Source organism: Bactrocera oleae, chromosome 4 (assembly GCF_042242935.1).
Source record: "Bactrocera oleae isolate idBacOlea1 chromosome 4, idBacOlea1, whole genome shotgun sequence".
Lineage (NCBI taxonomy): Eukaryota > Metazoa > Arthropoda > Insecta > Diptera > Tephritidae > Bactrocera > Bactrocera oleae.
This window is the reverse complement of record NC_091538.1, coordinates 60275514-60302089: the sequence shown is the minus strand read 5'-3', so window position 1 is coordinate 60302089 and position 26576 is coordinate 60275514. Positions and strand designations below refer to the sequence as shown.

Genomic DNA, 26576 nt, shown 5'->3' with positions numbered 1-26576 from the left:
TTTTTCTTACATTTTATTTACTTTTGATTCATTTTTTTTTTTTTTGTTTAATAAATCAGCGGTATTTACACTGATGAATAAATCATAAAAAGCTGTAAAGAAAAAATTACAAAAAAAAAAAATAAAATATGAAAAAAAAAAATTATAATAAATAGCAGTGAGTGCACACAAATAAGCAGCAATGTACTTGCGTGTGCGTAAAAAATTACATCTCTATAAACATATGAAAAGCCAAGTGCGAAGGTAAAAGGTGCACAGAGGCGCTGGTTATTTGCGAAATAAGAAATATAATACAAAGAAAAAATTCTACAAAAACGAAGAAAGCACGTTAACTGAGGATACACCGAAGCTTTTATACCCTTCGAAAGTGCATTTTTTTAGCTTGAAGGGTTATGAAAAGTTCTTTAGCTTGATTTTGATCGATCAGTTTAAAGTTAGCTATATGCTATAGTGGTCCGATCTAAGCAATTTGTTCGGAGATTATAGAGCTGTCTTGTGCTAAAAGCTATCCGAAATTTCGTAAAGATATCTCCCCTAATTTAAAAGATTTATGTACAGGGGCATGCTTCTGATCGGTCAATTTGTATGGCAGCTATATGCAATAGTAGTCCGATATCGGCGGTTCCGACAAACAAGCAGCTTCTTGCGGAAGAAAAGGTATGAAAAAACTTCGGATTGATATCTCGAAAACTAATGGAAAGTTTTCGTTATATACATACAGACATATAGACAGGCGAACATGGCTAAATTGACTCAGCTCGTCATGCTGATCATTTATATAAGAATATACTTGGTAGGGTCTCCAACGCTTCCTTCTGGGTTTTACAAACTTCGTGACAAACATAATATACACTGTTCGGGGTATAAATACGAAATGAAATGAAATAGTCGCAATTCCAGTGCGCAGAAAACATTCAAGTAAATATTCATTTATATACCATACATATATATCATATATATATATACATATGTATACAACGATGTGTCTGTGCAATCCAATATTTGTAACTTGTCAGTAGTGTGCACTTACACACAAGCACTACTTACATATGTAAACAAGCAATTTTAAATAAATACACTCAAAAATGCAAATTTACTTACAACACATGAATATGTGTGTGTATATGTGAATATACATATAAATATATATATATTAATATATAATATATATACATATATACATACATACATACATGTAAGTGTGTCTGTGCAATCGTCAACCGTGAGTTATTTGCAAAATTTCGATACCCGTCAACTCCATCGGCAGACACCATCACACACCAGTTGTTGTTAACACATGGACATATGCGCTCAGCTCCCCACCAGCACCAACAACAAAAATAACAACAACAACAACTTCCATGCAAATGTATGCATTCAATCTTTCGCCTTATAGGAATTTACACATTTTTGCTTGACAGCAATGGCAAATATGCAATACACACATACACAGATTCATACACATACACATATTTACATAGAATATGCAGGTCGGCAGAGAAGAAACAATGGTTAAAATGGTTACGAAAAAATTCATACGAAATGAAAATTCCAGCAAATAAAAGAATGCCAAAGAATTTTTGTGATTGAAGTTGTAGTGGGGCGGGATGCGTGTATGTGTATGTAGTATAGGTATATGTGCTTGGGACAGCTGCTGTAATACAATTTGGGAATTTGCGTACGCTGACATCCTAATATGCAATAATGTCAAAACGCGGGCGGTTTGATGAACTAGTGTCGCATTCTATTGACGCACTGTGGCGCTGTATGCGAGTCAGTTAACGATGAATAGTGAACTGTTATAGAATTCTAACGCCTAACACGTTACTCAGAAGTGATATTTTTCAAAGAAAGCTTCTATTAAGTGTATGGCGTAGTATTGGAGACCACGGCTGTCTTCGCCTTCTATTCAATTTCACGAGTTTATTGAATTATGAGCATTACTCGTGAAAGTCAGTCAATCGATCATATACGAGTTCATTCCAATATTTTGAAAATATTATTTTAAACATTAAAATACATAAACGGCGTTATAGTAAAGAGAGTTTTAAGTGACAAAGTAATATTAAAAAAACAATTCAGTAAAAAAAAGCTAATATTTCAATATATACATATAGATGTAACGTTTAATGATGGAGTTTATTAAATAAAAATTGTTATACTAAATTCATTTGAAAATAGTGCGTATACTACTACAAAAATAAAAAGGGGCGAGTTGAGAAGGAAAACAATTTTATAGTAGGGTGGTTCGAAAAATTTTTTTTTTTTGCATAGCCTGAGGGTAAAATTTGTAGATTATAAAAAAATAATTTATTGGAAAAAGTTTTTGGAAAAAAAATTTTTTTTAACATCTAGAGTCAACACATCATTTTTAAAGTAAATTTCGAGTTAAAAAAAGGATTTTTTTTTAGTTTAAACTCTTCACATTTATATTTATATAAAAATTACCGAATTTGACGGTTTTTACTCAAAATTTATTTTAACGCTTAAGGAAAACATTCTGTCGTTTGAGATCTTTTTTTAAAACTCCAATAATGACCACAAAAATTTTTTTTAACTTTTAATTGGAATACTTTTTTTTCGCTCCACCCTATTGTATAGGTCAAGTAAAAAAAATCAATTATGTTTGCATAAATTAAAGTTTTTATTTGGCATAGTTAAAATGATCCGATTGAAGTGTAATAAGAATCGGTTTGTTCGATAACTAGTGGACATTTTTAAAGTAATTTTATTATACCACACTCTACTATATGATGAACGCATAAAAACCTCCCAACAAAGCTTCCGGAGCTTCTGGCGAATCACTATTGGACAAAGCTAGACGCTTCATGGAGATTGCTTCCTTCAAGCGGTAAATTGTTGACAGTATGCGTCAGAATTAAAAGTGTTGCAGTAGGGGTGCAGCCTATAGTAAACGATTCCCTGCTAATCCCACCAAAGACATAGCAAAGCCTTGTTGACTGTCAATCGTAGCTGGGCCACCGTTTGCGCATGCTCACCGTTTTCACTTAACCAATAACCACCCATCTCAGAGATGGATCGATTTTGTTGCAATTCGGCAAGGATTCGCGGTTGAAATTCGGTGCAAGAATTTATTTTTGCGTTAACTCGTATGGAACCAATAGACCATCGAGACTCTTTTTGTATCCAGTATTATTTTAATGGTCCCACACTGTTTGTTATGCAATGTTTAGTTCCTGAGTAGTCGATAAACTGACTGTCGATGACGGTCGGACATTGAATATTTCCATTACTTTATCGATATTTTAAGCAATTGGGCTTTCAGTACGTGGTGCACTTTTGACATCAAAATTACCGGACAGGAAACGACGAAGTGAGCCTTTGGTGCCTGATGGTGATCCATGATTTTGGTGATGAGTAATCAATATGTATTATCTTTTTTAGAATACCTAGCTGTGAAAGGGTTGGTTATACCACATATACTCCCTAAAAGGCAAAATTTTTGAAAAATTGTTTGAATATAGTATAAATCGGAAATAATCGTTCAGAATTGGAATATTGAGTGTGTTGGCTTTGAACAAAAATTGGGGGCTCACACATTTTTTGTTTAAAGCCAGCACACTTAACTCTACAAAAATGTGTGAGCCCACAATTTTTGAGATCTTTTAAACCAATTTTCGGTTTTCTCTTTCCAGAAAAGTAGGCATTCAGATGTTTAATTATGGCAACAGAACATCGGTTGTTATGATAAAATTTTAGACTATTAGAAATTTTAAAGAGTGAGTGGCAATCTAACATTGCTATTATTATTAGATACTGCTAATATTATTCATCACATTACACTGTATAACACTCTGTGGGTTATTATAACAAAAATAAATTTCTGAGAGAATGAGTCGTAAGTAAGAAGTAATTTCTTCGTATTTCGAAGTTAGACACCAAAAACTAAACGTTCGACTTCGAGTTTCGAAAGTGTTGTTTGCAAAATAAATGTTTAAGTTTTAAGTCGAAAAGTTTAAGTTATTTTGTCGGAGACGTATATAAATGAGCAGCGTGATGAACTGAGTCCATGTCCGTCTGTCCCTCTATACTAGCCCCTCAGTCTTTAGATATCGAGCTGACATTTTGCACGCACTTTTTTCTCCTCAAGAAGTTGCTCATTTGTCGAAACCACCGATATCCGATGACTATAGCGTATGGCTGTCATACAAACTGAACGATTAAAATCAACTCCTTTTATGAAAAACGTTATTCAAATACATACATTAATGTCTAAGGCAACGCTACAATCTTCGAATAAAATTTTTAGATCTGTTCGCTATAGCATATAGCTGCCATGCAAACTGAATGATCAAAATCCAGTTCTCCTATGGAAAATTTTTTTATTTGTGAAGAGTTTTGTAGCTTCGGTGTAGCTGAATTTATGGTTTTTTTTTTCTACTTTTTGGTAACTTACATACTATATTTAATAATAATGATTTAAATATGCTCTGTTTTGAAATTTGAAGTGAAATATTTTAATTTTGGAGGCGAACTTCGAAAATATATATAAATTTCACCTATAAGAAAAATTATAACAATTTTCTCCAATAATCACTTCAGAAGTATCACACCCAAAAAACAAAACTGAAAAATTTCCCATGCTATTTTCATGCAAAGTCTGGCTTTTTCCAGAAGTTTACACCTACTCGACAATAAAAAACTTATACTTGTATTTATGGCAGCTTGAATAACACACATACACACACTCAGAAACTTGCATTTATTTACACATATCGCACTTGTGCTCAGCGCTTCACTGCAAACTTCCGCATACTTTCACTTGAGAATTGGAAAATTTCTTAGTTAAACTTGCGCTGCAACGCTTGTGCGCTCAATAAAAGTTCGAACAGTATGGAAAACAACAATCACAAAAACAGGAAATAATATAGAGTAGAAAATCAGAAAGTATTATTAAGTATAGCCAAAGTTGCAACAGCAAGCCAATTGGAACAACAAAAGCAATATTAAGCCAAAGTAAAAGTGATGGACGAAGTTATGATTGTGACAAAGGGACGAGCAAGTGCCGTGTGGGGAACGGCAAGTGGCGAGCGGTGCAAAGGATGGATGAATGGCGGCAGCGAATGCATCAAAGTGTTGCATTACCTTGAATTGCAAAACAATTTTAATTGGCAATTCAACTACTTTAAAGTATTGGGCAAAATTTGCTTTGCCGCATTTTTTTGTAATTCATTTTCTCTAAATTGGCATGATTCATTATTGTTTTTTTGTTTGTCAAACAGCAGCAATTAATTCATTGGAAACTTTATTGCACAATGAGAATGTGAAAGGCGTGATTGTATGGCAGTTAATGAAAGTTAAAACATTTTAATTGATATGCACTGTTTTTTTTTTTTTCAAAAATTCCACAAGTCTTAAAAAGTCTACTACAACAAATGTGTTGCATATTTTTTAGCGCGTAGCAACGCATTTTGGTGAAAGCCGCAGGGTGTATTGCATTCAAAGTCATATAGTGAATGATAGAGAATACAATTCCGATTATACCGTTATGCAAATACCAGTTTTTATTGACAATTTTCAACGCTGATGGTAAAAAAAATGTGCTGTTTCGCCATTTTTACTATTGTGGAAATTTTTCTGCTGATAACTATTTATTTTGAATCATGCTATAAATATTACCATCATTAAAGTTTATTTATATAACGGCAATGTATTCGTAAACAAACAAAAAATAAAAGAAAATTACTTTATCTTCGCGTTTTTTAAATATTTTGCTTTACAATGAACGAATTCCGATGAAAAATAAAATGTTTAAAACCTTTAGATCTTTGCGCCATCTATCGGACGAATAATATAAAGAGAGGTTTAAGTTCGGATCATATTTTTCACGCTACATCCACTAGACTGTCTGGTTTACAGTACACCAATATTTGCCTAGATAATTTGAAAACTTTTTGGAATTTTTGCGATTTTATATTGTCGATATAAGAAAAATGTCTACCAAAAAATCAGAATCCATTATATCTATTAGAGATATGAGTTTGACATAAAGCCTGCTAAAATAACGAAGATCATTGTATATAGTATATCGAAGTTGGGGTAATTCATGGACCGATTTTCGGCTTTAAAATATGGTATATACGATATTCCATACGTAAACTCTATTATAAGCTGTATATTGTGTATTTGGGAATTTGGGTCCAAAGCACAATTTTTTGGAATTAGATTATCTTGTTATATTTCAATAATATAACTCACGGATTGATCGATAGTTTTTCGGAAAAAGTCAGCCATAGGCACTAGGGCCACATATTTGGTATTTGGAGGCATCTGTTTTCGACAATTTTTAATTGTGAGACAGCGCACCTTAAGGGCGCTTTTTGTGCAAACTTTTATTTTAATAATGTCATTGACTCTCGATTCATAAACTGTACCATAAAGTGAAATATTCTTATGGAATTTAAAATTGTGATTATCATCTTAGTTTACCCAGTGTACGAAGAGGAACTAGAAAGACTTGTTCTCAGCTAGTTCAGTTGGTTCAGCGTTGGTAATTCGTATTTTGTGAAAAACAGCGCTACTTATTAAAATTGTATGTGAAAATCACTACATACAAATATTTTGAGTTCCCTCTCAGGCTTGAGAGGTTAAGTAAACTGAAATTCTCTACAAAAATATCTCATTGCGGTTAATCCCCATAAACATGTAATTTATTATATGGCTTTATTTAATTGTTGTTATATTTGTATTTTGCAACAACTTGCATATAATAGCCACATTTAATCGTGGCGACTTAGACGCCAACACATGCACAGACACTTCGTCACTACAGCAATTTATTGACGCGCATGCGATTTCACCAATCATTTAATCAATTCCTAATGTATTTTATGCTTGTTCGACATAAATATTTATTAGCAATAAATAATAATTCATCGATATTAGCGCCACTAACAATGATTTGGCACGCAATCTTATGGTTTATTAAAATTGAACGGTTTGGAATTGTCGCTTTGTGTGGAAGGGGACGTAGCATCTACGGACTAAATGTGGAAGCAAATCTTTGCGTAAAACACCGGTCAACTCGAATTTTGTATCTAACTTCTCTATATTAAATTACAGTTTCAGTCCTACAACAAAAATAAGGGGGAATTTTTTTTTTTTTTTTAATTTTGCATTTGTATAAATTTTTTTTGAAATTATTATGTTCGTTTGGGCAAATCAGTCCCATTTGTATCAAGCAAAAGCAAACTTTAAGAGCTTAAAAGAAAAATTTACAAAATTTGAGTACAAGTACTCAGAGAGCCAGGAAGCAAAAAATATTAAACTTGAAAAAAAAAGGTTAGAAAGCAAAGAGTCTAAGAATTTCAGTTGAGGTAGTTCTCTTTTACAAAAAATTACGATATTTTAGTTCACCATTATAAAACCGCGATAGGACAACAAAGCATTGTCTGGGTCACGAGTACCATCCGTCATGACACCAACGTATACAATACTAAATCATCACATTCGTGAACTATCAACTTTGAGCTTAAAATTTCACTATCAGTTTTGTTTAAAAAATAAGTTTATTACACACTTTTTATCCACACTGTGCTTGATAGCCAAGTAAATTGTCAGCAAAACATGTCATACACTACGCATTTACTGTGGAAAAAAAGTTATGCACTTAGTGACAAAAAGTATTTTCATCAATTACAGCTGTTCGACTCATAAAAGCCAGATTTATGTGCTTTAAGACGATAGCAATAACGCTAGCTTTATGACGTTAAGCAATATTTTTTATGGCCAATAAAGGATATATATAGCTATCTAACATACAAGTATATAATATATACACATACGAGTACATATTATATATTGTACTTATAAACACATATGCTTTAGTGAATGCGTTCAAGTATTGAAAGCATATTTTTATGCGAAAAATTTTTGAGATTTTGCAACATAATAGTTTTTGGTGCCTGGTTTCCTGTGCATATGCATATCCCGTTTTGCGTTTGTCTGCTTGCAATTCAGTAAAGTAGTCTCATATTTGAATTTAGTGGCCATAACAGTAAAAACAAAATATATAGCATATTTCAGCGCAATGAAATTTTATTTTTTGGACGAAAATGTAGCTCATTTAAGCTCTATTATTTCTATTTTACTATGCTCATACAAGTGAAATAATACACATATTTATATATAAATGTGTACATAATTAAAGTGGGTGCAAATTGTCTGCTGGTATTTTAATGCATTAATCTTTTTTATTCAATTCTATAAGCACACATAATTATATATGTATTATTGTATGTTATATATGTTTGTCTTCACATGATGCTTTATTAATATATAATATCAGTTGGAAATTTATTCAATAAAAAAGCACATGTTGTACTAACCGAAATAACCGACGAAAAAACCATAGCGCAATAAAGTTCTGAAATATGTTATTAAGTACTAACGTTTTCGTATATTAATGAAATTTAAAGTTAATATTTGAAAAAAAATTTATCTAACTCTTATTGGAAAAAATTAAAAATTTTATATACATAATTATATTTAAAATAGTACGTATGTAGTAAGTTCGGGCAGCATTAAAAAATTGTACGCTCTCGTAATATGCAAATATCAACGGCTAGTGACAGATGTCTGCAAACCTCACAATAAAAATGTTTGCATATAAAATAAATGTTCTTAAGTGAGTCATAAATGAAGGCTAAAGGAAATTTTGATAAAATATTCTTACAGACTTTCAATAAAAACTCTTACATATCGACCGATATACTCTTATAGATCATGAGATCAACCAGAGGTTAATCTTACCAATAAATCATCCACTCTGATCCATAACTGTTGTTTTAAGTCGACCAAGCAATTCCAGTCCAAAATAAAATGAATAAATAAATATTTTAAGTAGAAAAAAAATTCATACATATTTCCACATACAAATTGAGGTTATGTGTGTGAAAAAGTGTTAACAAGAAAGTTGTAAATCTCTTAATTGCCTACAACTTTGTCATAGGGCTCGTAGTTTTGGCGGTCATCGAGATAAACAGACCCTTAAAACTTCAAAAACTCTCCTCCTTCTCCTCTTACCTATTTCAATGAGTTTCATCCTATTACTGATTACTGATTAAAAATTATAAAAGTATTATTTCTTTAGCTGCGTTACTTTTGCCTTTGTCCGTGTAAAGACAGAATTCTTCAGATATTATTTTAGCCTCTATTAGAAGCAAAATCTTAACTATCAACTGATCAGTTGCCCCCGTCGTTGATTCTTTGTACAGTAGTGCGGATAGAGACCGAAGTTATCACATGATTAAATCTCTTGATATCCTTCAATTCTGACATAACTTTTTACAATAATCTTTCTGTTCTCCTATAAATTTAAAAATCACTCAAAAGATACTTTTATAAATTGTAACATGTTTTAGTGCTCGAGGATTCACCCAAACGCAATCAGAAATCTGAATTTCTAAAATAATCGACTGACTGGTTTCACAAAATTTCTACAATAGATTTTATGCATTGGTGAGGACAATTATAGGTGAGGACTAACTTAAACACTTTTTTTAGATATCGCTGAACTGATAATGGTTTTAAATACATATCCTCCGATGGCGAGTCGCGGTTGAAATATCGCGGATACGTAACGCATTTGCGATAAAATGCCTTAGTTTTTCTGCATATTCAAAATATTTGTCAATATAAAGTGTCCGGCGCTTTATTCGAAAATTTTTTCTGAATTAGAAAAGAAATCTAAAAAGTCGACAAGGTAATTTAAATAGAAATTTCGACAAATCGCAACGCTAAAGTGTAAGCAAGTGAAATAAAGTTGCATATCACCTACACATATATTCCTTTTTAGTATACTTCAATAGAGTTTTGACAGTTTTCGAAAATATAACTGTTAAAGCAGAGTTATTATCTTTGTGGTTAACTCATGGTCTTCTTAATAGGCTACAAATTATGTCCTACTCAGTTTTTATTTAGGGTTAAAAATGGAAGAATACTACGGTTGTCACAATTTGGATAAAATAGGGCAGTAAATGGGTCGTTGAGGGTTTAGTATTTCGTCATATTTTAAACAACTGGATATCTGCTAAAAATATTAATAAAACATTAAACAAATTTTATATTTATAACCCTTTGACAATAGCGTGAACAAAAATGAATTATTTCGGGTCAACCCCAATCACTCGCTTGCCAAGGTATTTTGGCTCTTATGTGAAAATTTTGTACTTTCTATGACCTTTCGAATAGTGAATATTACTATAGCAAATATGTATAATTGGAGTCATATGAGACCAATCTGTTATGAGAGAACTGTCAACATAACAGTTTTAAAAATTATGTTTTCTTTGGATACGTGGCAACTCTACATATTATATATATTAAAATATACAAATTTTAGATATAAACTTGAAACGATTATTAGTGATAACCAAAACTATTGGCAATTTTTTGACAACACACAGACTCTTCAGAATTAGAAAAAGTGTAGTGAATTTTATTAAATTATTATTGCTATTTTTTTTTTACAAAAAACCTATTATAAATGGGGTAAAAAATTTAGAGATATTTGTATATGAAACAAAAACCAAAAATTTTGAAACAAAAAAATAAAAATAAAGATTTTACAAAATATCTTAAAATTTGATCGAGTTTCAAAAAAAAAATTCAAAAAAGAAACGATAAAAAAAAATCTTTTAAATATCGAAAATGATTTAAGAAGTCGCTGCAAAATTATGCTTTTCATTTCATAAATTCCTTTGTGAGTTTAAATGTACAGCTGTGTACCGTCGCTGCAAAAATAAAACTGTCAAGAAGAAACACTCAATAAAATTCGTGCATACAAACATATGTACAAATGTACATTCTTACGTATTCATCTCCACAAAAACAACAACATTTGAATATTCATATTCATTCCACATAGTATTTTTGATCATATGATTTTTATAGTAAAAAATACTATATTTAAATATCACTTGGACGGCATCGTCACACGCAACTCACATACACAAATAAAACAAAAACAACAACAGCAAAAAACTCAACAATAATATAAGTGAAATAGGAGGGGCAGAAATAAAAAAACGTGCCACGTCAATGAAATCAGAAAAGAAATTTCTAAATTAAATTACGCGCAGATAAGCAAAGCGCAGGGTGAGAAAAAAGAAACAAAGAATGAAATATAATCAAATGAAAATAATAAATTTTCCAAGTGAAGCGCAGCAAAGTGGCAGAGTGTTGTCAAAAAAGAACACCAATATATCTATCTAAATGTATGCATGTATGTAGGTACATATTTACATAGTATATACGTATTTGCGTGGGCAACGATGAAGAGAGATACACAACAACAACAACAGTGGGGGCACAAAGAAATTACTACATACATACATACATATTTTTAAATGGCAAAATGGAGGAGTGTCAATGAAAACAACAACAACAAAGTGTATTGTGCGAAGGAGGTGAACTGAAAATACCCCAGACGAAGAAATTTTATTAACGCACACACTCACGCATGTGAAGCATATAAATATGTCACCTTTATGCACTTAGATATATATATATATGTGTGTGTGTGTAAGTCATAGCTCTTTCCATCCAACATCGTGCACTCGTCGTCGTCAAACAAATAGGCTAATTCGACATGTCAGTCACTCAAAGGGACGACGACGACGACTAACAGCATCCGTCATTTGTAATTACTTTGTTGATGACAGCCGCTGATGACGTACTAATATGCAACAAGGGGGGGTCGCTAAGAACTCAAATGACAGCTATATAAAGTACTATGAGGAAACAAATAGTGGGTAAGAAAGAATGACATAAAAATGTGTGTGTAAGTGTCTTTAATTTTTTAATGGTTTACGGTGAGCGGGAATTTGTGGGTAAGTGGGAGATAAAGGCTGGTATCTACGAATAATTGTGATATTTTCGAAAAACTTAAAAACTAAATTAATTAATAGTAAAATTCGAAACCATCTGATCACGTTTTGGACGAAATGATTCAATTAAACGCTTAGTGGTGGAAGATAAATAAAAAAAGACGTTACCTTCAGCTGCACTAAAGCTACAATAACCTTTACCGGTGCATTTCTTATAGTATAAAATTTTATAAAAGGATTTTTATCTTGATTTTAATCGGTCTGTTTGTGTGGAAGCTATATGCTTTAGTTGTCCGATCTGAACAGTATCTTTGGAGATTGTTGCGTTGCTTTTGACAATAATCCATGTCAAATTTCGTATAGATATCATGTCAAATAAAAAAATGTTCACACTAGGAGTTGATTTTAATCGGCAGCTTGTATAACAGCTACACATAGTCAACAGTAGTCCGATCCAAACAATATTTTCGGAGATGGTAACATAACATTACCTGCGTTGAAAATCTATGCGTAATTTTGTGAAGATATTTTGTCAGAAATAAAAAGTTTCCATATAAGGACTTCATTTTGATTGTTCAGTTTATATGGCAGCTAAATGCTATGGTCGTTCGATCTAAAAATTTTGTTCGGAGATTGTACTCTTGTCTTGGGCAAAAATACACGCCTAATTTCGTGAATACATCTTGTCATATAAAAAGTTTTTCATAAAAGGACTTGATTTTGATCAGTCAATTTGTATGGCAGCTATTGCCTATGTTGATCCGAACTGTATAATTTTTTTTGGAAAATGTAGCGTTGTTCCAGAGAATAATCTTTGCCAAATTTTGTGAAGATAATATCTCAAATAAAAAAGTTTTCCATATAAGGACATGATTTTTATTGGTCAATTTGTATGGCAGCTATATGCCAAAGTGGTCCGATATTGGCAGTTTCGACAAATGTGTAGCTTCAGGGAAGGAAAAGGAAATAAGCAAAATTTTAGACCGATATCTCAAAAACTAGAGGATTCCCTATATACTCGTACAGACAGGTAGGGTCTTCGACGTTTTTTTTCGGCTTATTGCAAACTTCGTGGCAAACTTAGTAGACCCTGTTCATATAAACCTATTTAAAACAAAACGTTATTCATGAGTCTTGATGCTCTTTGATTGTTTCCTGTTCTCGAAACTCGAATACCCGCCTCGGAAAGCAACTCTAAGGCTATAAATAAAGCTATAGTTTTAATATCCAGCCAGAAATAATAAATACTTGTTATTCAAAATATTTAATTCGACTGTAATACTAGTAATTTCTAGAATTGTCTCTAATGTTAAAAATTAATTATTTAACTGCTCCCTGAGAACTTTGTTATTTTCATATATAATTTTATTACTATTTCTTCATTTCTTTCTTCTTGATGGAATTTATGCTCAGCCGAAGAAGTTCGTGAACAGTTGGCGCTAGTTCCACTTCTTTCTTTGCCTCTTCTCTTTTTTACCATTTCACTAGCTACAGTTGAGACAAAAGATTTTTATATAAATGTTTAAGCAAAAAAACTTTCTCTAATTATCATAAATAACGTTTTAAATTTTAAACTGATTTCTAGCAAAAATCTAGAACTTTATTTTTTATCCCTATCATTCTTTATTAATATTTCAATATCCAAAGTTGTATTTTTATACGTAAGAACAATTTCCAGCACCTAATAAGTTGATTAAAATAGCTGACTTTGTAATATTTTTTGAAATTTGCTTAATCTACTTATGATATTTTCGTCATATATTACTTTCCATCCATATTTTTCCATCTCTGAGTCTCTCTAAAACTTTACTTAACAGTTAAAATGAAGAGTCTAAATAAATTAGAAGTTCGCGCATCAGTAAAGGAACAGAAGACACGCACACTTATACAGCAGCAATATGTATACCACTAGGCGTTGAGTAAGAAGTCAAGATGCCTATCAAGCGCTATTTATAAATGACAGTGTATTGTCCCTATGGGGTTACACTCCCGCTGGTCAGCAATTGACAGCGGCGTCAACGTTTGCAAACAAAGCTAAATACTGCAAATAAAGCACCAAGGCATCCGCAAAAGCGCACATATTAGATTACCTAGAATGAAAATCATAAAAAATTTTGCTGTTCATCAAGTGGTCCGTTGTTGATTAGAGCTATACTAGTACGAGATGGTTATATAATCACAAATTGAGATCTAAAACTAAGCTTGAGAAATAAGGAACATTAAATATTTTCCTTTTATAGTTAAAAGTTAGAATAAAATGGTATTTATAGTTTTTTATATGATTTTTCGGGTTGATCAACAATCATTAAGGTCTGATTCTTTCGTTGAACATAATATTCTTTCTAACAAAATTTATTTATTTTTTATCAAAAATAATAAATAGACCTTTATATCGTCACCTAGTACAACTTTGAGAATGAAACAGACCTGAAAAACAGCTATTTTCCGTTGAAAACCCAAAAAATGAAAGAAATGTAATATAGCGCCACCTAGCGTTAGCTTCAGAATTTTTGATGTCGAAACTTTCTGGAATAATTTTGCTTGTTTTATGAATCTGAGGCATTATTTTGAGTAATAATGTGAATAGATGTAAAAATTATCGTTCACGATTAAAGGTTGGACTTTGACCTCTAATAACTTTTAAGCGACGAAAAAAATTACTTTAAAATATTATTATAGATCGTTAAATTCATTACATGAATAACTTTTCACTTTTGCTAAAAACTTAAAAACTTTAACAGAATTTTTGTCATGTCGACGATATCTAAGGAAAAAATTTTAAGTTTTTTTGATCCACCTTACTGTATAGGTAGTTAATGCCCAGTTCCGTAACTAGTTACATGTATGTAAGTTCTAAACTTTTTATTAAGGGTTAAAAAATTTTGAGTAACTAGTTGATAACCCATTTCGTAACTAGCTTACAATCAACCTGTTTGTTCCAAGTTCCCTAATTAGTTACATATGGGTTGCGAAAGTTCATTAACTATGGTAATTTTTAAATTAAAGTTCATAACCAGTTTAGTAACTAGTTGCTAACCAACCTAATTGTTCCAAATTTCCTAACTAGTTACATAGATGTTGTAAATTTCATTAATTTATTTATAAAATTTGAGTAACTAGTTGTTAACGAGTCGAGTAACTAGTATTTCAAAAACTAACTAGCCGACCACTCAATTCCACCACCTCGCTAATTTAAATTCAATACATTTTACCGCCAGCATACTAACATAGACAAATAGTTTTTATTGCATAATGTCAACTGCACAAATTGAAAGCATAGCATTAGGCGGCTTAACGTCAATAATGACAATGTTGACAATTTTAATTGAGTATGCGAAACGGTGTTGGCAGAGCTGCTGGCATAATGCCAACAAATGGCGCTGTCATCTCTTTGTAACATGTTGTTGGTATTCCTTGGAGCATCCGTAAACAAACACTAATACAATTGACAAGTAAAAGCGTGTATGTTTGTATGTGTGCTGGTTTAATGGAAACGAACATAAGAAAATAGGTGTGTAAGGATGGGCGTGTGTGTGTGTTGGCTGTGTCTCATTTCCCTTTGGTCATTAACAATGCATACTTTGTGGCTGTTTTGAGTGACATTGCAGCTACTAGTTGGCTGCCTACTTGCCTTCCGGTGTGTCACACTAATAGACAGCACACATTCATACATAAGTGTGTTTGTAGTTGCCGGCAACATTCGCCAACATCACTTATTGACAGTGCGGCGCCAATCGCGTCAACATATCACATTTGTCACAACCTCGACTCGCTCACTTCATTTTCTGCACATGTGGGTGTGTGTGGAAGAGTCAAGAGGCAAACTTCAATTACCAGCTTCGCTGTGGCCACACTTGGCTACTTAGTGTCGGTTGAGTTCAGCACTTTTGACACACTGTAATTTGCCGCAATTACTTGCGGCGTGATAAATGATGTGACAGCCGTCACTAAGTTAGTTGCTTGTTATGTCTCCATTTGTTTTATGCATGAATAGTGTATATTTTTCATTTTGTAGACTAGCCTCTTCCTCAACTACTTGCTAAATATTTTCCAGCTTCATTTGATGACCTGGTCATAAATCAGTGAATAATTTCAGTGACATTTTCTCACTAGCATTTGTCTTTACGCGTCTGTATCTGCTCACTACTTGGTCCTAATAAAAAATATCCGTTATTTTTTGCATATTTACAGGCACAATGACCGCCACGTCACATAAATGGGACAAATTATCGCCGCGTGAGTTTCAGCAGCTGCAGGAATTGGCGTCATGTAAGTAAATAATTTAGATGACTTTTGTAGACCTACATAGCTAACACTCTTCTATATACATTTATAACTCCTTTTTTCATATATATATCAATCATCTGCGTATATAAAACCATGAATATTGCTTTTATGCCACTGCTGGGTGGTTTTTGCCTTGTGTGCTGGAGCAGAATCTTGCTGGAAGAACCAATGCTCTCCATCGATGAGCGTATTATTTAACTGCTTTACAACGTCTTCTAGAACATCCTCCGTTGGTTCAATTTTGCCTCAGTTTAATCCACTTTCGCAGAAGTGTAACGCCTTTACAGGAGACTCCACAACGAACCACTACAGTAGCTGGATGGCGACCACGTTGAACTCTTGGAATAAAATTTTTTGTGTTTTTGCTTTAAGCGCATTGTCAGAAGATAATCAGTTGACCGACAGTTGGCTTTCATATGGAGATCGTTTCGAATAAGTCTGGACATTGATCTGGTCGATATACATATGTATCCATTTCCTTTGACAAAGTTTTCTGTTTTCTAAGCGTATTTTTGCGAATGCGTTCGCAACAGTTTTAATGGCTGAATAAGTTCGAACCACAGACCAGGTCCGAACTATAAGATGATTGGATAAGGACCTTCCAATCAAGCTCCCGTAAGTTTTGGCGACTCACTAGCAATGTGTGTGGCCTGAGGTGATCCTAATGGAAACCAATTTTTCTCCTATTGGCTAAAGCTAGCCGATTCTGGGCCATTGTTCTCTAAGAACGGTCGACTTTGAAGATCCGAATTAAATGCTTTCCCGTGGGGGAACAGATCATGGTAGACGATTCTCTGCAAATCCCACCAAGCATATAGCAAAAACATCCTGACCGTCAATTCTGTCTTGGCCATCGCCATTAGCGCCGGCTCACCACAATTCAAGCACGACTATTGCGATTCAGCTCCGACTTGCACCTCAAAAGTCGGTACAAGAGATTTTTTTGCGTTAACTTTCGGTGTATGGGATAAAATAGCTTATTAGTTTTTTTAATACGAAATCTTATCTTTCTAACGCCAATACCATAAAATGAACATGGTTGTACAACGTGAAGTACAGATTACTAAAAACATTTATAGAGAAAAAAAATTATGTAGTCGAAAAACGATAAATTATATATTTAACTAGGTAGCTGCAAGACTGTAATATAAAATATTAATAATGTTTTCTTCGATTCGGCACGTCCTTGCTCACTACATTTTACTTCGATTATACCAGTATATTTCATTTATACCAGATTTAATAATATACGAGTATTATATGTCGATTATAATACTAATATGGTACAACTAGATGGCTTGAACTGCCAAGAATCAGTGATCCGTAATCCGTATATCAGAAGTTTTGTAACTTTTATATGAAATTGACCAAAAATAGTCAGATTGGAAGAAGAAATTAGAAGAAAATGTCGGATCAGGCAGTTAACGCCATTCACATGGGAGTAATCTAGCTTGGTGACACTCTCCCCAAATGATGTATTAGATCTCAAACAATCGCCGATTTCAGAACAAAAATCGAGTTCTCTTGAGATATTGGAGTAACCTTAACGAAATCACGCTTTTGATACTGTATAAGGTTAAAACGTATATAAAATCTTCTGTCTACTATTTATTACGAACAAATCAGTGTGACTTCTCTAATAAAGACTCCAATTATGTAAAAGCTACCAACATGTAGGCTCACGAGCGTGTGATAAAATAAGTAAAAAATGAATAGAAGGTAAGAAAAAAAATTAAAAACTTATGAAGACATAGATTTGAGTAAAAGTATGCAGCGCGACCTATGGTCTATTGTGCCCACATTTCGAAGACATACAAAAATTACAGGCTGAATCTTCTTCAGGGAATTCTTTTACTTGAAATTTTCTTGAATAACTTCTTTAAAAGGCTCTTGTATTGACCTATATACATATGTCCGTATTTATATAAAATTGAAGAATCACTCAATTTATTCAATTAAAAGACGCTAAATATAACAAATCCGCATTATAATAACAGATACTATTGAACAGTATTCTTAAAGACAGCTACAATAATGACATTGTAGTCGCCTTAAGCATTGTCAAGCCGAAGCGAATCACAACGAACAACATAGCGAGAAAAAAAAACAAGAAAAGTGTAAAAAAAAACAGCGCGTTGTCAGTCATGAGCGGAGAAACGTAGTCGTGGCGCAGTGGACAAGCACAGCTGTTTGTGACAGTTATTGCAATACTGCAAGACACATGCCGCATAAAATCACACACACACAGACACCGAGTGTGATGTGCACCAAAGTGTCCTTGGGAGCATTGGGCAGCACATGACAATAATAACAGTGGCAGTGCAAGCGAAAATAAATAAACAAAGCGGAAAGAAGAAAAGCAAGCAATGAAAATTTCATGCAACAGTGTGGATCACCTGCAACAAGCGCGGCAATTGGTAGTAGTAAGAGAGGCATTAACACTCGTCTTGTTGACTCACAACAGTACAGCGGGTGTGTAGTTGTGCCTCTGCTGCTACTTCGGTAAACTTCCGCTAACTGTTGCCAACCAATAAAGCACGCTGACGCCAATGCGCTTAGGTGTATGCTACAGGCACTGGCCAACAGGTATTCGAAGTGCGCGTATTAGTACACATACACAAACACACACAAATAAGTGCATCAATGAGCTTCTGTGCTGTTGCCCCATTCAGTTGTTAGAAGAGCATTCGGTCATAGTTTAAACGTCGTTGTGGTCGCTCGATTGCCGCCGTTGCAGGAAATGCTTAAATTAATATTCTATTGTTCAAACTGTCTCGCGCGCTACTCTCTTCCTTTAATGCACTTTCCCTTATCGCTGCTGTGCCGCAAGGTGCATTTTGTCTTCTTGCGCCCGTGCTGGCAAACGAATGGCCCCGAGTGTTGCACTAATTGACAGCTTTCATTCTATTTTATCGCACCTTTTCGCCTTTTACACTAGTGCAGTTGCTGTGCGCGCGAGAAGTAAATGCAGTGAATTACAATGAAGTCGGCATAAAAAATATATCAATTGAGTGAAAAAGAAGCAGAGAAAATTACCTGCGGCTATGGATTTTGATCAATTGGTATACTCGTTTAATTGTGCGCCTGAGTGTAACGGCGATGGCGTTAAAGGATTTCGAATAAATTTTAATTGACAGATTTGCAGCGAGAGTAGATTTACTTTATGGCTGTGACTTTTTATTTTTATCGTCAATAAAGGATTTTCTTGTTACGCTTAAGGCGCTGGAATAATTATTTTGGCCCTGATTTTCAAAGTCAATTATTCAATTGTTGAAATTGTTTTTGCTTTTAATTTTAAATTTGCAAATAGCAAAATCAAAGAGTTTAGACTAACATATGTTATGGAAAATAATAAAGCAATTCAAAAGAACATTGTCCCCAGGTGTCTTAATTTTGTCTAACAGCTTTTAAGACCTTTTATATCGGTCTATGCATATTAAAGGCGTATTTTAGTCTATAAATTTAAAAAGTCGTAATTTTGTTTCCCTATTTCAAATTTTCAAAAATATCTTCCAGAAAGTATTTATCAAAATTTAAGTTATTTTCAAAGTTATAGCCATTTTAGTGTCGTGGCAACTAGACATCTCAAATTTTATCAGTCTTTTACTTGAAGTATTAATGAAATTTTGATTTTTTTTGAGAGTTAAAGACTTATCTTTTAAAGAAATGTGAACTAAAAGTTACAATTAATTATACTTTACTCTAAACCAAAGTTTGCCACTGCAACGGGAATGGAATTCGCTGACCTTGCGCTTCGCACAATTTCGTACTGCACGTGCCGCCGTTTCAGCGATTTGGTTGGTGTCATATAGCATTAATTTGTATCATATGATATTAATACATCTTATGATACTTTTTAAATGTGTGGCGTGCTAACTTGTATACGAGTTAGTTCCACAATTTTTATGTTTAATTCATTAAGTAGTGGATTATTGAGAAATTCTTGTTCGATTATAAAAAAGTCATTATGACATTATTCATCGAAGAAATGTAAAAAGTATAGAGCTTTCGCACTAGTGACCGTTTTCAGTAGAAGTAAATAATAACATATATTTTTTACATACTAAGTTCAAACTCGGTTGAACAGTGTTAATAGAAATATTTTTTTATTTATTTAATTTAGATATAGTATACAAATATAATAAAAGAGAACACTGGCTGCCAGGGCCTACGGCTCAGCTTTTCGAAATGGTATTTTTATTATCATTATGTTATATTATGGTCTTTGTCACGTGCGAAATTTATTTATTTTGATTTATGTACACATATTTTTATACTCTCGCAACCTGTTGCTACAGAGTATAATAGTTTTGTTCACCTAACGGTTGTTTGTATCACCTAAAACTAATCGAGTTAGATATAGGGTTATATATATATAAATGATCAGGATGAAGAGACGAGTTGAAATCCGGGTGACTGTCTGTCCGTCCGTCCGTCTGTCCTTCCGTCTGTCCGTCTGTCCGTCCGTCCGTGCAAGCTCTAACTTGAGTAAAAATTGAGATATCTTTATGAAACTTGGTAGACATGTTTCATGGTACCGTGAGACGGTTGGTATTGCAGATGGGCGTAATCGGACCACTGCCACGCCCACAAAACGCCATTAATCAAAAACAAATAACTTGCCATAACTAAGCTCCGCAATAAGATACAAGACTGTTATTTGGTACACAGGATCACATTAGGGAGGGGCATCTGCAGTTAAAATTGTTTTTAAAAAAGTGGGCGTGGTCCCGCCTCTAATAGGTTTAATGTGCATATCTCCTAAACCGCTAATGCTATAATAACAAAATTCACTGGAAGCAAATATTTTTAGCACTTCTATTGACGGTGTGAAAATAGTTGAAATCGGGTGGCAACTCCGCCCACTCCCCATATAACGGTACTGTTAAAAACTACTAAAAGCGCGATAAATCAAGCACTAAACACGCCAGAGTCATTAAATTTTATCTCTGGGATGGTATGAGATGACTTTATAGGAACCGCGTTCAAAATTAGACAGTGGGCGTGGCACAGCCCACTTTTAGGTGAAAACCCATATCTTGAGATCTGCTTAACCGATTTCAACCAAATTCGGTGCATAACGTTCTTTTCATGTTTCTATGTCACAGTGCAAAAATGGGCGAAATCGGACTACAACCACGCCTACTTTCCATATAACACCATTTTAAATTCCATCTGATTATTTCACTTTCCACTATGCAAATCAGGCAACAATGACTGTATCGGGATAAAACTTTGCGTTAATAATGCGATTAAAGTATGCCACCTTGTGGCCAAAAATTGTCTAAATCGAACCAAAACTGTTTAAGCCCCTAAGTACTAAATATGTGGACCCCAGTGCCTATAGTTGACCTTCTACCGAAAATATCAGCCAATCCACAAAGAAATCTCAAACGAGTATACTATTTGACTTTGCGAGAGTATAAAATGTTCGGTTACATCCGAACTTAGCCCTTCCTTACTTGTTTAATTAGATTTTCTTGCTTAAGTCTAGTTCCTTGAAAAATTGGTTTATTATATCGATGTTAGTTTTTGTGATGTTTGTAAGTAAATCACTTGGAGCAACTTGCCCGAAGATTCTTTCTCGCGTCGATTTTAATTTTTTGCAGTCGTGGATTAGGTGGTCTGTGGATAATAATCCTTTGCAGAAGGGACATGGTTTTTTGGGAGTCCCTGTCAAGAGGTATTCGTGTGTCAATTTACTGTGGCCTATTCGTAAGCGAACCATTATTGTAGACTGCTGCCTTGGGGTTTCAAAACAAAGAAAAAAATAAAAAAATAAAAATAAAAATGCAATTAAAACCGATTTTGATTATGATCAAAATATTTACTTCAGAAATTTGGTCTTTGCCGTATTCTGCTTCCAACAATAAAAAGCAATAACAATCTTACGAGCGAGTATCTGCCAAGAAAATGTTTTATAAAATTCGTTAGACTTTTTAAGTGAGTCCAGCTGTTTAAATAATGATAAATGTAGAAAAAATAAAAGAATACACTGTTAGAAATTATGTACTTTAAAAATTACATAGTTTTTTTTATATCCTAATCTTATTTAAACTATTTTGACGAATGCGTTGCTTTAACAACTCGAGATACACAAGGTTATTTTTGAAAAGCTTACTTTATGTACATTATTAAGTACTCCTGCAGCTGCTGGGAATGCAATATGTGTTTCCAATTTAAATCAATTCAATTTTAAACTGACTTTGTGTCCATTCTGTAGTAGAAAACTATGATGATTGTTGCAGTTACATAAAGCATTCTTTTAAGTAAATTTCTTTTAGAAATTAACTTTTTTCATAAATTATTTCTGTGGATCTATAAAAAAAGTCACCTGATTAACGTCAGTAGCTTAATTTTTTTTGATATTATGTTAGATTAATATGCTTAAAAGAAGTCTCCTTGTATCTAACGGCTTTGAACAGATAAACTCTCTTCATAAATATCAGATTTCAAAATTGATACTCTTTCTTGTCGAAAATATATTTTTATTTATTCGCCAAAAAGGACTACTTGAAAAGCCTATCCAAAGCGAGCCCATATGAATATGGCAAAAACTAAAAGTTTATTTCTCTTTTCAAGAGCGCTCTGAGCGGTACTTTTTTAAAATTTCTTTTGGTATTCAATTTACCACAAATTTATTGACCAAGTTTGCGAACTTTTTGCAAGCAAGCGCATATCGAGTTCAGAGTTTAACAGCGTCAAACAGTCTCATCACCAGTTTATGCACTTTTCGAAATGCCAAATAGAAAAAAATTTTAAAAGCATAAATATAGATCTGCATATATAGAGCGTGTGCGTTACTATTTTTAACCAGCATCAAAATTGTGAATGAGTACTATGACACAGAAACAGATACGAAGGCAAAATTACGAGTATGTGTATGCGTGAATATGCAGCGAAAAACCAAAAAGAACCTGTAGGAAATATGAAATTAGTGAAAAAAATTTTGAAAGAAAACAATTTTTCTTAGAAGTCACTAATGAAAAATGTTAAATAGATACATATATGAGGCGGTATGGTCGAAAGGACAAATTTACGCCTGAATATAATATGAAAACAAGAATCTGTGGTTAATATGCAATTATTAAGTGAAATTAATTTTCAATACAATTAATTTTCTTTGAAAATTTTAAATAATAGTTGGTATACACTTCGTTTCTCAGTAAGTATATTATCGAAACTTGCAAATTTGCGTATGAAGAGCCTATAGAGAGGTATATGCTAAATGGTATTACAGCGCCACCTAGTGTAGCGGTAAACAGAGAATTCAAGAACGAGACTTTTTATTTTTTTTTTGTGTTTTTGTCAAATAGTAGTTACTGAGATATGATTTTTCTTTTTACTAATAACGAAAAATAGGAAACTAAAACGCGATGGACCTTCATATTAGCATAAAGAGCTTATACTTGGAGAAAATTTGTTTGAGGTGTTTATCAACAAATTTTTTAGAGTATAATGTGAAAAAAGTAATCGATTTTTTTATCCAACTGTATACTGTATACTAGAAACATATTAAACGTTGAAACCTTAGAAAATCAAAACAATTTCATAAAGTGTATTCCACTCTGCTAGTGTAGAAAACAAAGAGAAAACTATCGCCGCACTTTTTGTGGCAAAATCAACGCGAACGTCATTTGCAACTACCAATGTCCGCTGGCCGATGCACCCAAGCCGAAGTGATGGCAATCATCGTTTTAACGCACTAAATATGCACGACAGCAAATGCATTTGATGAAGTCGTTCATTTGCTAGCCGCCTCCCGACTTATCCACGCCCACTACCAGACCTGCACTGCCATCATCGCTGTCGTCATCGCTATGGCTAAACGACAAAATGGCAAAATCAAAAACAAAACTAAAACTAAAAATAAATCGCATCACATAAATGTCAACAGCAATTTGTTTGCATTTGCACTCGTAAAAATCTTTCAGCGGCTGAGTTGGGTTGTGGAAAGTTTTCGCATAACCTCACATACACCGACACACAATCATGTTTGTATCACATTCCTCGAGTATCTAAAATCTATATTGCATTTCTTTTTGGAGACTTTTTTTTAAATTTTTTATTTTGTTTACATTTTCTAAATTTACTCACAGTTGCAAGAGTGCTGTGCAAAAGCATCTAAGCCCTGTACTCACGCACACATTCATAGTATACCTAGTATACGCAACCTAAATAGAGCAGCCGCATGTTGGCAAGTCAATAGAGCGTACTCAACGTATACAAGTATGATCCTAGCAGGGAATTTATTTTCGTATTTTCATTGTTTTATTGCAGATATAAATAAATTCACCTATACATACACAATAAAGGGTATTTTGAGTAGATTAAGATTTCCTAGAGAGTTAGCTGTCAAACTAGCTGTCAAAGTAAATGCAGGTGTTTGACATTTGTGTTTACTACATTTCAGGAATTTACCTTTTTTTGGGAGGTATTTCAAGTAAAAACTCTATGCTAATAAGCCAGTTACTACTGGCCAGTTGATAACCGACATTCGACGCTTAATTTGAGAGAGGCGGGTTATGCTGATAATGTTAGCTCAAAATTTTATTGTCGGGATGATTTTCATAAGACTAACATTTCTGTTGGAAAACTATAAAATATTATACGTTTCATTCATATTTCTGCACATTATTGGAAATGAAACTTCATTCATCTAAAATAACATCATAAACATTAGGAATGGTTAAAAAAATTTATAACTTTTTTCACTCTCTAAAAAATTGGTTTTTAACACCTCCGAAAATTCTCTGCAATTATGAGCTCTTAATATTAATGAGAAGCACCTTCGCTTTTCAATTTCCTATTTCTTCCTTATTATTGAAAAGAAAAATTTATATCTCGATATCTACTATTTGAAAATAAATATATCGTCTCTTATATTTGTAGGAAATTTAGTTATCTACAAAAATTGTTCATAATAGTCGTTTTTAGCGAGTTATAAAATTCATGAAAAACAGAAAGCTTAAAATAATTAAAATTTGACCTTTAATAACATTTGTAGGGTGGGATTTACGAAAAAATTGTAGTAGCTCATTTCTATAAAGAATTCAAATTTCTACAAATGTACAAGAGGAGACGAAATATTTTTTTTAAATAATTAGCCAATATAAATATTTCTTTTCAACAATTAACAAAAATATAATAAATATAACTGAAAAGGACCTAATAGGAATAAGGACCTTCCAATTAATGCGAGTAAAAGAGTTCTTATTTGGAGCATTTTTTTTTAGGAAAAAATCTATCGATTGGTATAAAACAATAATCGATTTTTTACACACACTACTATACGTAGCAGCATGTTAGCCTTTTCCAGCTGCAGCATTTTTTTCTAACTTCTTCACGATTATCCTTTTATGTCAACGTTGTCCCTAAGGTTTCGCCATGAAGTTGAAATCAATAATTCTCTTGACATTTAATGTAAATTCGTTGATTTGAAATTCATTTCGTTTTTAAACACTTTTGTAACTCTGTCGCATTCTTCCTTATTTATTAAACTTCAAGAAGTAAAGTTCGTCTAAGCAAGGAATGCGAAAAGGGTGAAACCATGGCAAACTGTGAAGAGTGAACAATGTTTGCTATATCCTTCAATTGACCGCTTCTTCGGTTTTCGATCATCATTTTCATCAGTTAGTTACTAATAGAGTTTTTATTTTCAATCGATTAATTATACTTGTATTGGCATATAGCGATAATTTCGGTAGATGGCGCTGTCTCTAATATTATATTATCTATGGAACTGATATCTTACCTATTTCATCATCAAACTTGGTTGAGTGAATGATCAAAGTGGAATCGATGGTAACTGCAAAGCCGATGACTAGCAAGAGGTGGCACCTTTGCCCCGCTCACATCGGAATAGACGAGTTGGATCTACTTTGTTATTTTTCATTCAAGCGTGTGAATCTCGCGTGCGCTTAGCAGGCGTTGGTCGACGACCAGCTTCTGTGTCCCTTTTGGCCTAAAGTAGAACGCAGGAGAATTATTTGCCCTTCGCAACGTTCATATTACCGCAATGGTAGGAGTTTTCACTGGGCCTTGTCCTAAAGGCATTCATGCGCTAGAGCTAAAATTCTTGTCGGTCGCAAGTTGTCAAAGTGCCGTTGCAAGGCTGAGAATGATGCACCTCTGCGATCTTACTACCGGCGATCTGGTAGATCACATTCGAAGGGATTGGAGTGATCGCCAGTATATTCAAGGTCATTGACAGCTCAGCAGTATTTAATGCAGTTGTTACTTGAACTTGTTGAAAGTGGGACATAATTTTCAGTAAGAATAAATAATTCAGATTTATTTTTATTCGCCAGAACACCAGTCCCATTCGATCAAGGGTTGTAGCCACACAAACACCAACTTCAGCTCCAATCAAGAATTTCCAACTCCGTCCAAGGTTGTCTGGAACTTTATCTTCGGTATATTCTACATGAGAAATAACTC

General features: G+C 33.3%; 1 protein-coding gene across 1 annotated transcript in view; it reads left to right on the top strand.

The window, feature by feature from the left end:
• Positions 1-26576, top strand: part of Dgk (diacyl glycerol kinase 1) — a 175961-nt gene that overhangs the window by 52952 nt on the left and 96433 nt on the right. The window contains exon 3 of the mRNA XM_070109011.1: positions 16041-16118. Within this exon, the coding sequence (XP_069965112.1) occupies positions 16046-16118 (73 nt within the window). The 5' untranslated portion in view covers positions 16041-16045. The remainder of the gene's footprint in view (positions 1-16040; positions 16119-26576) is intronic.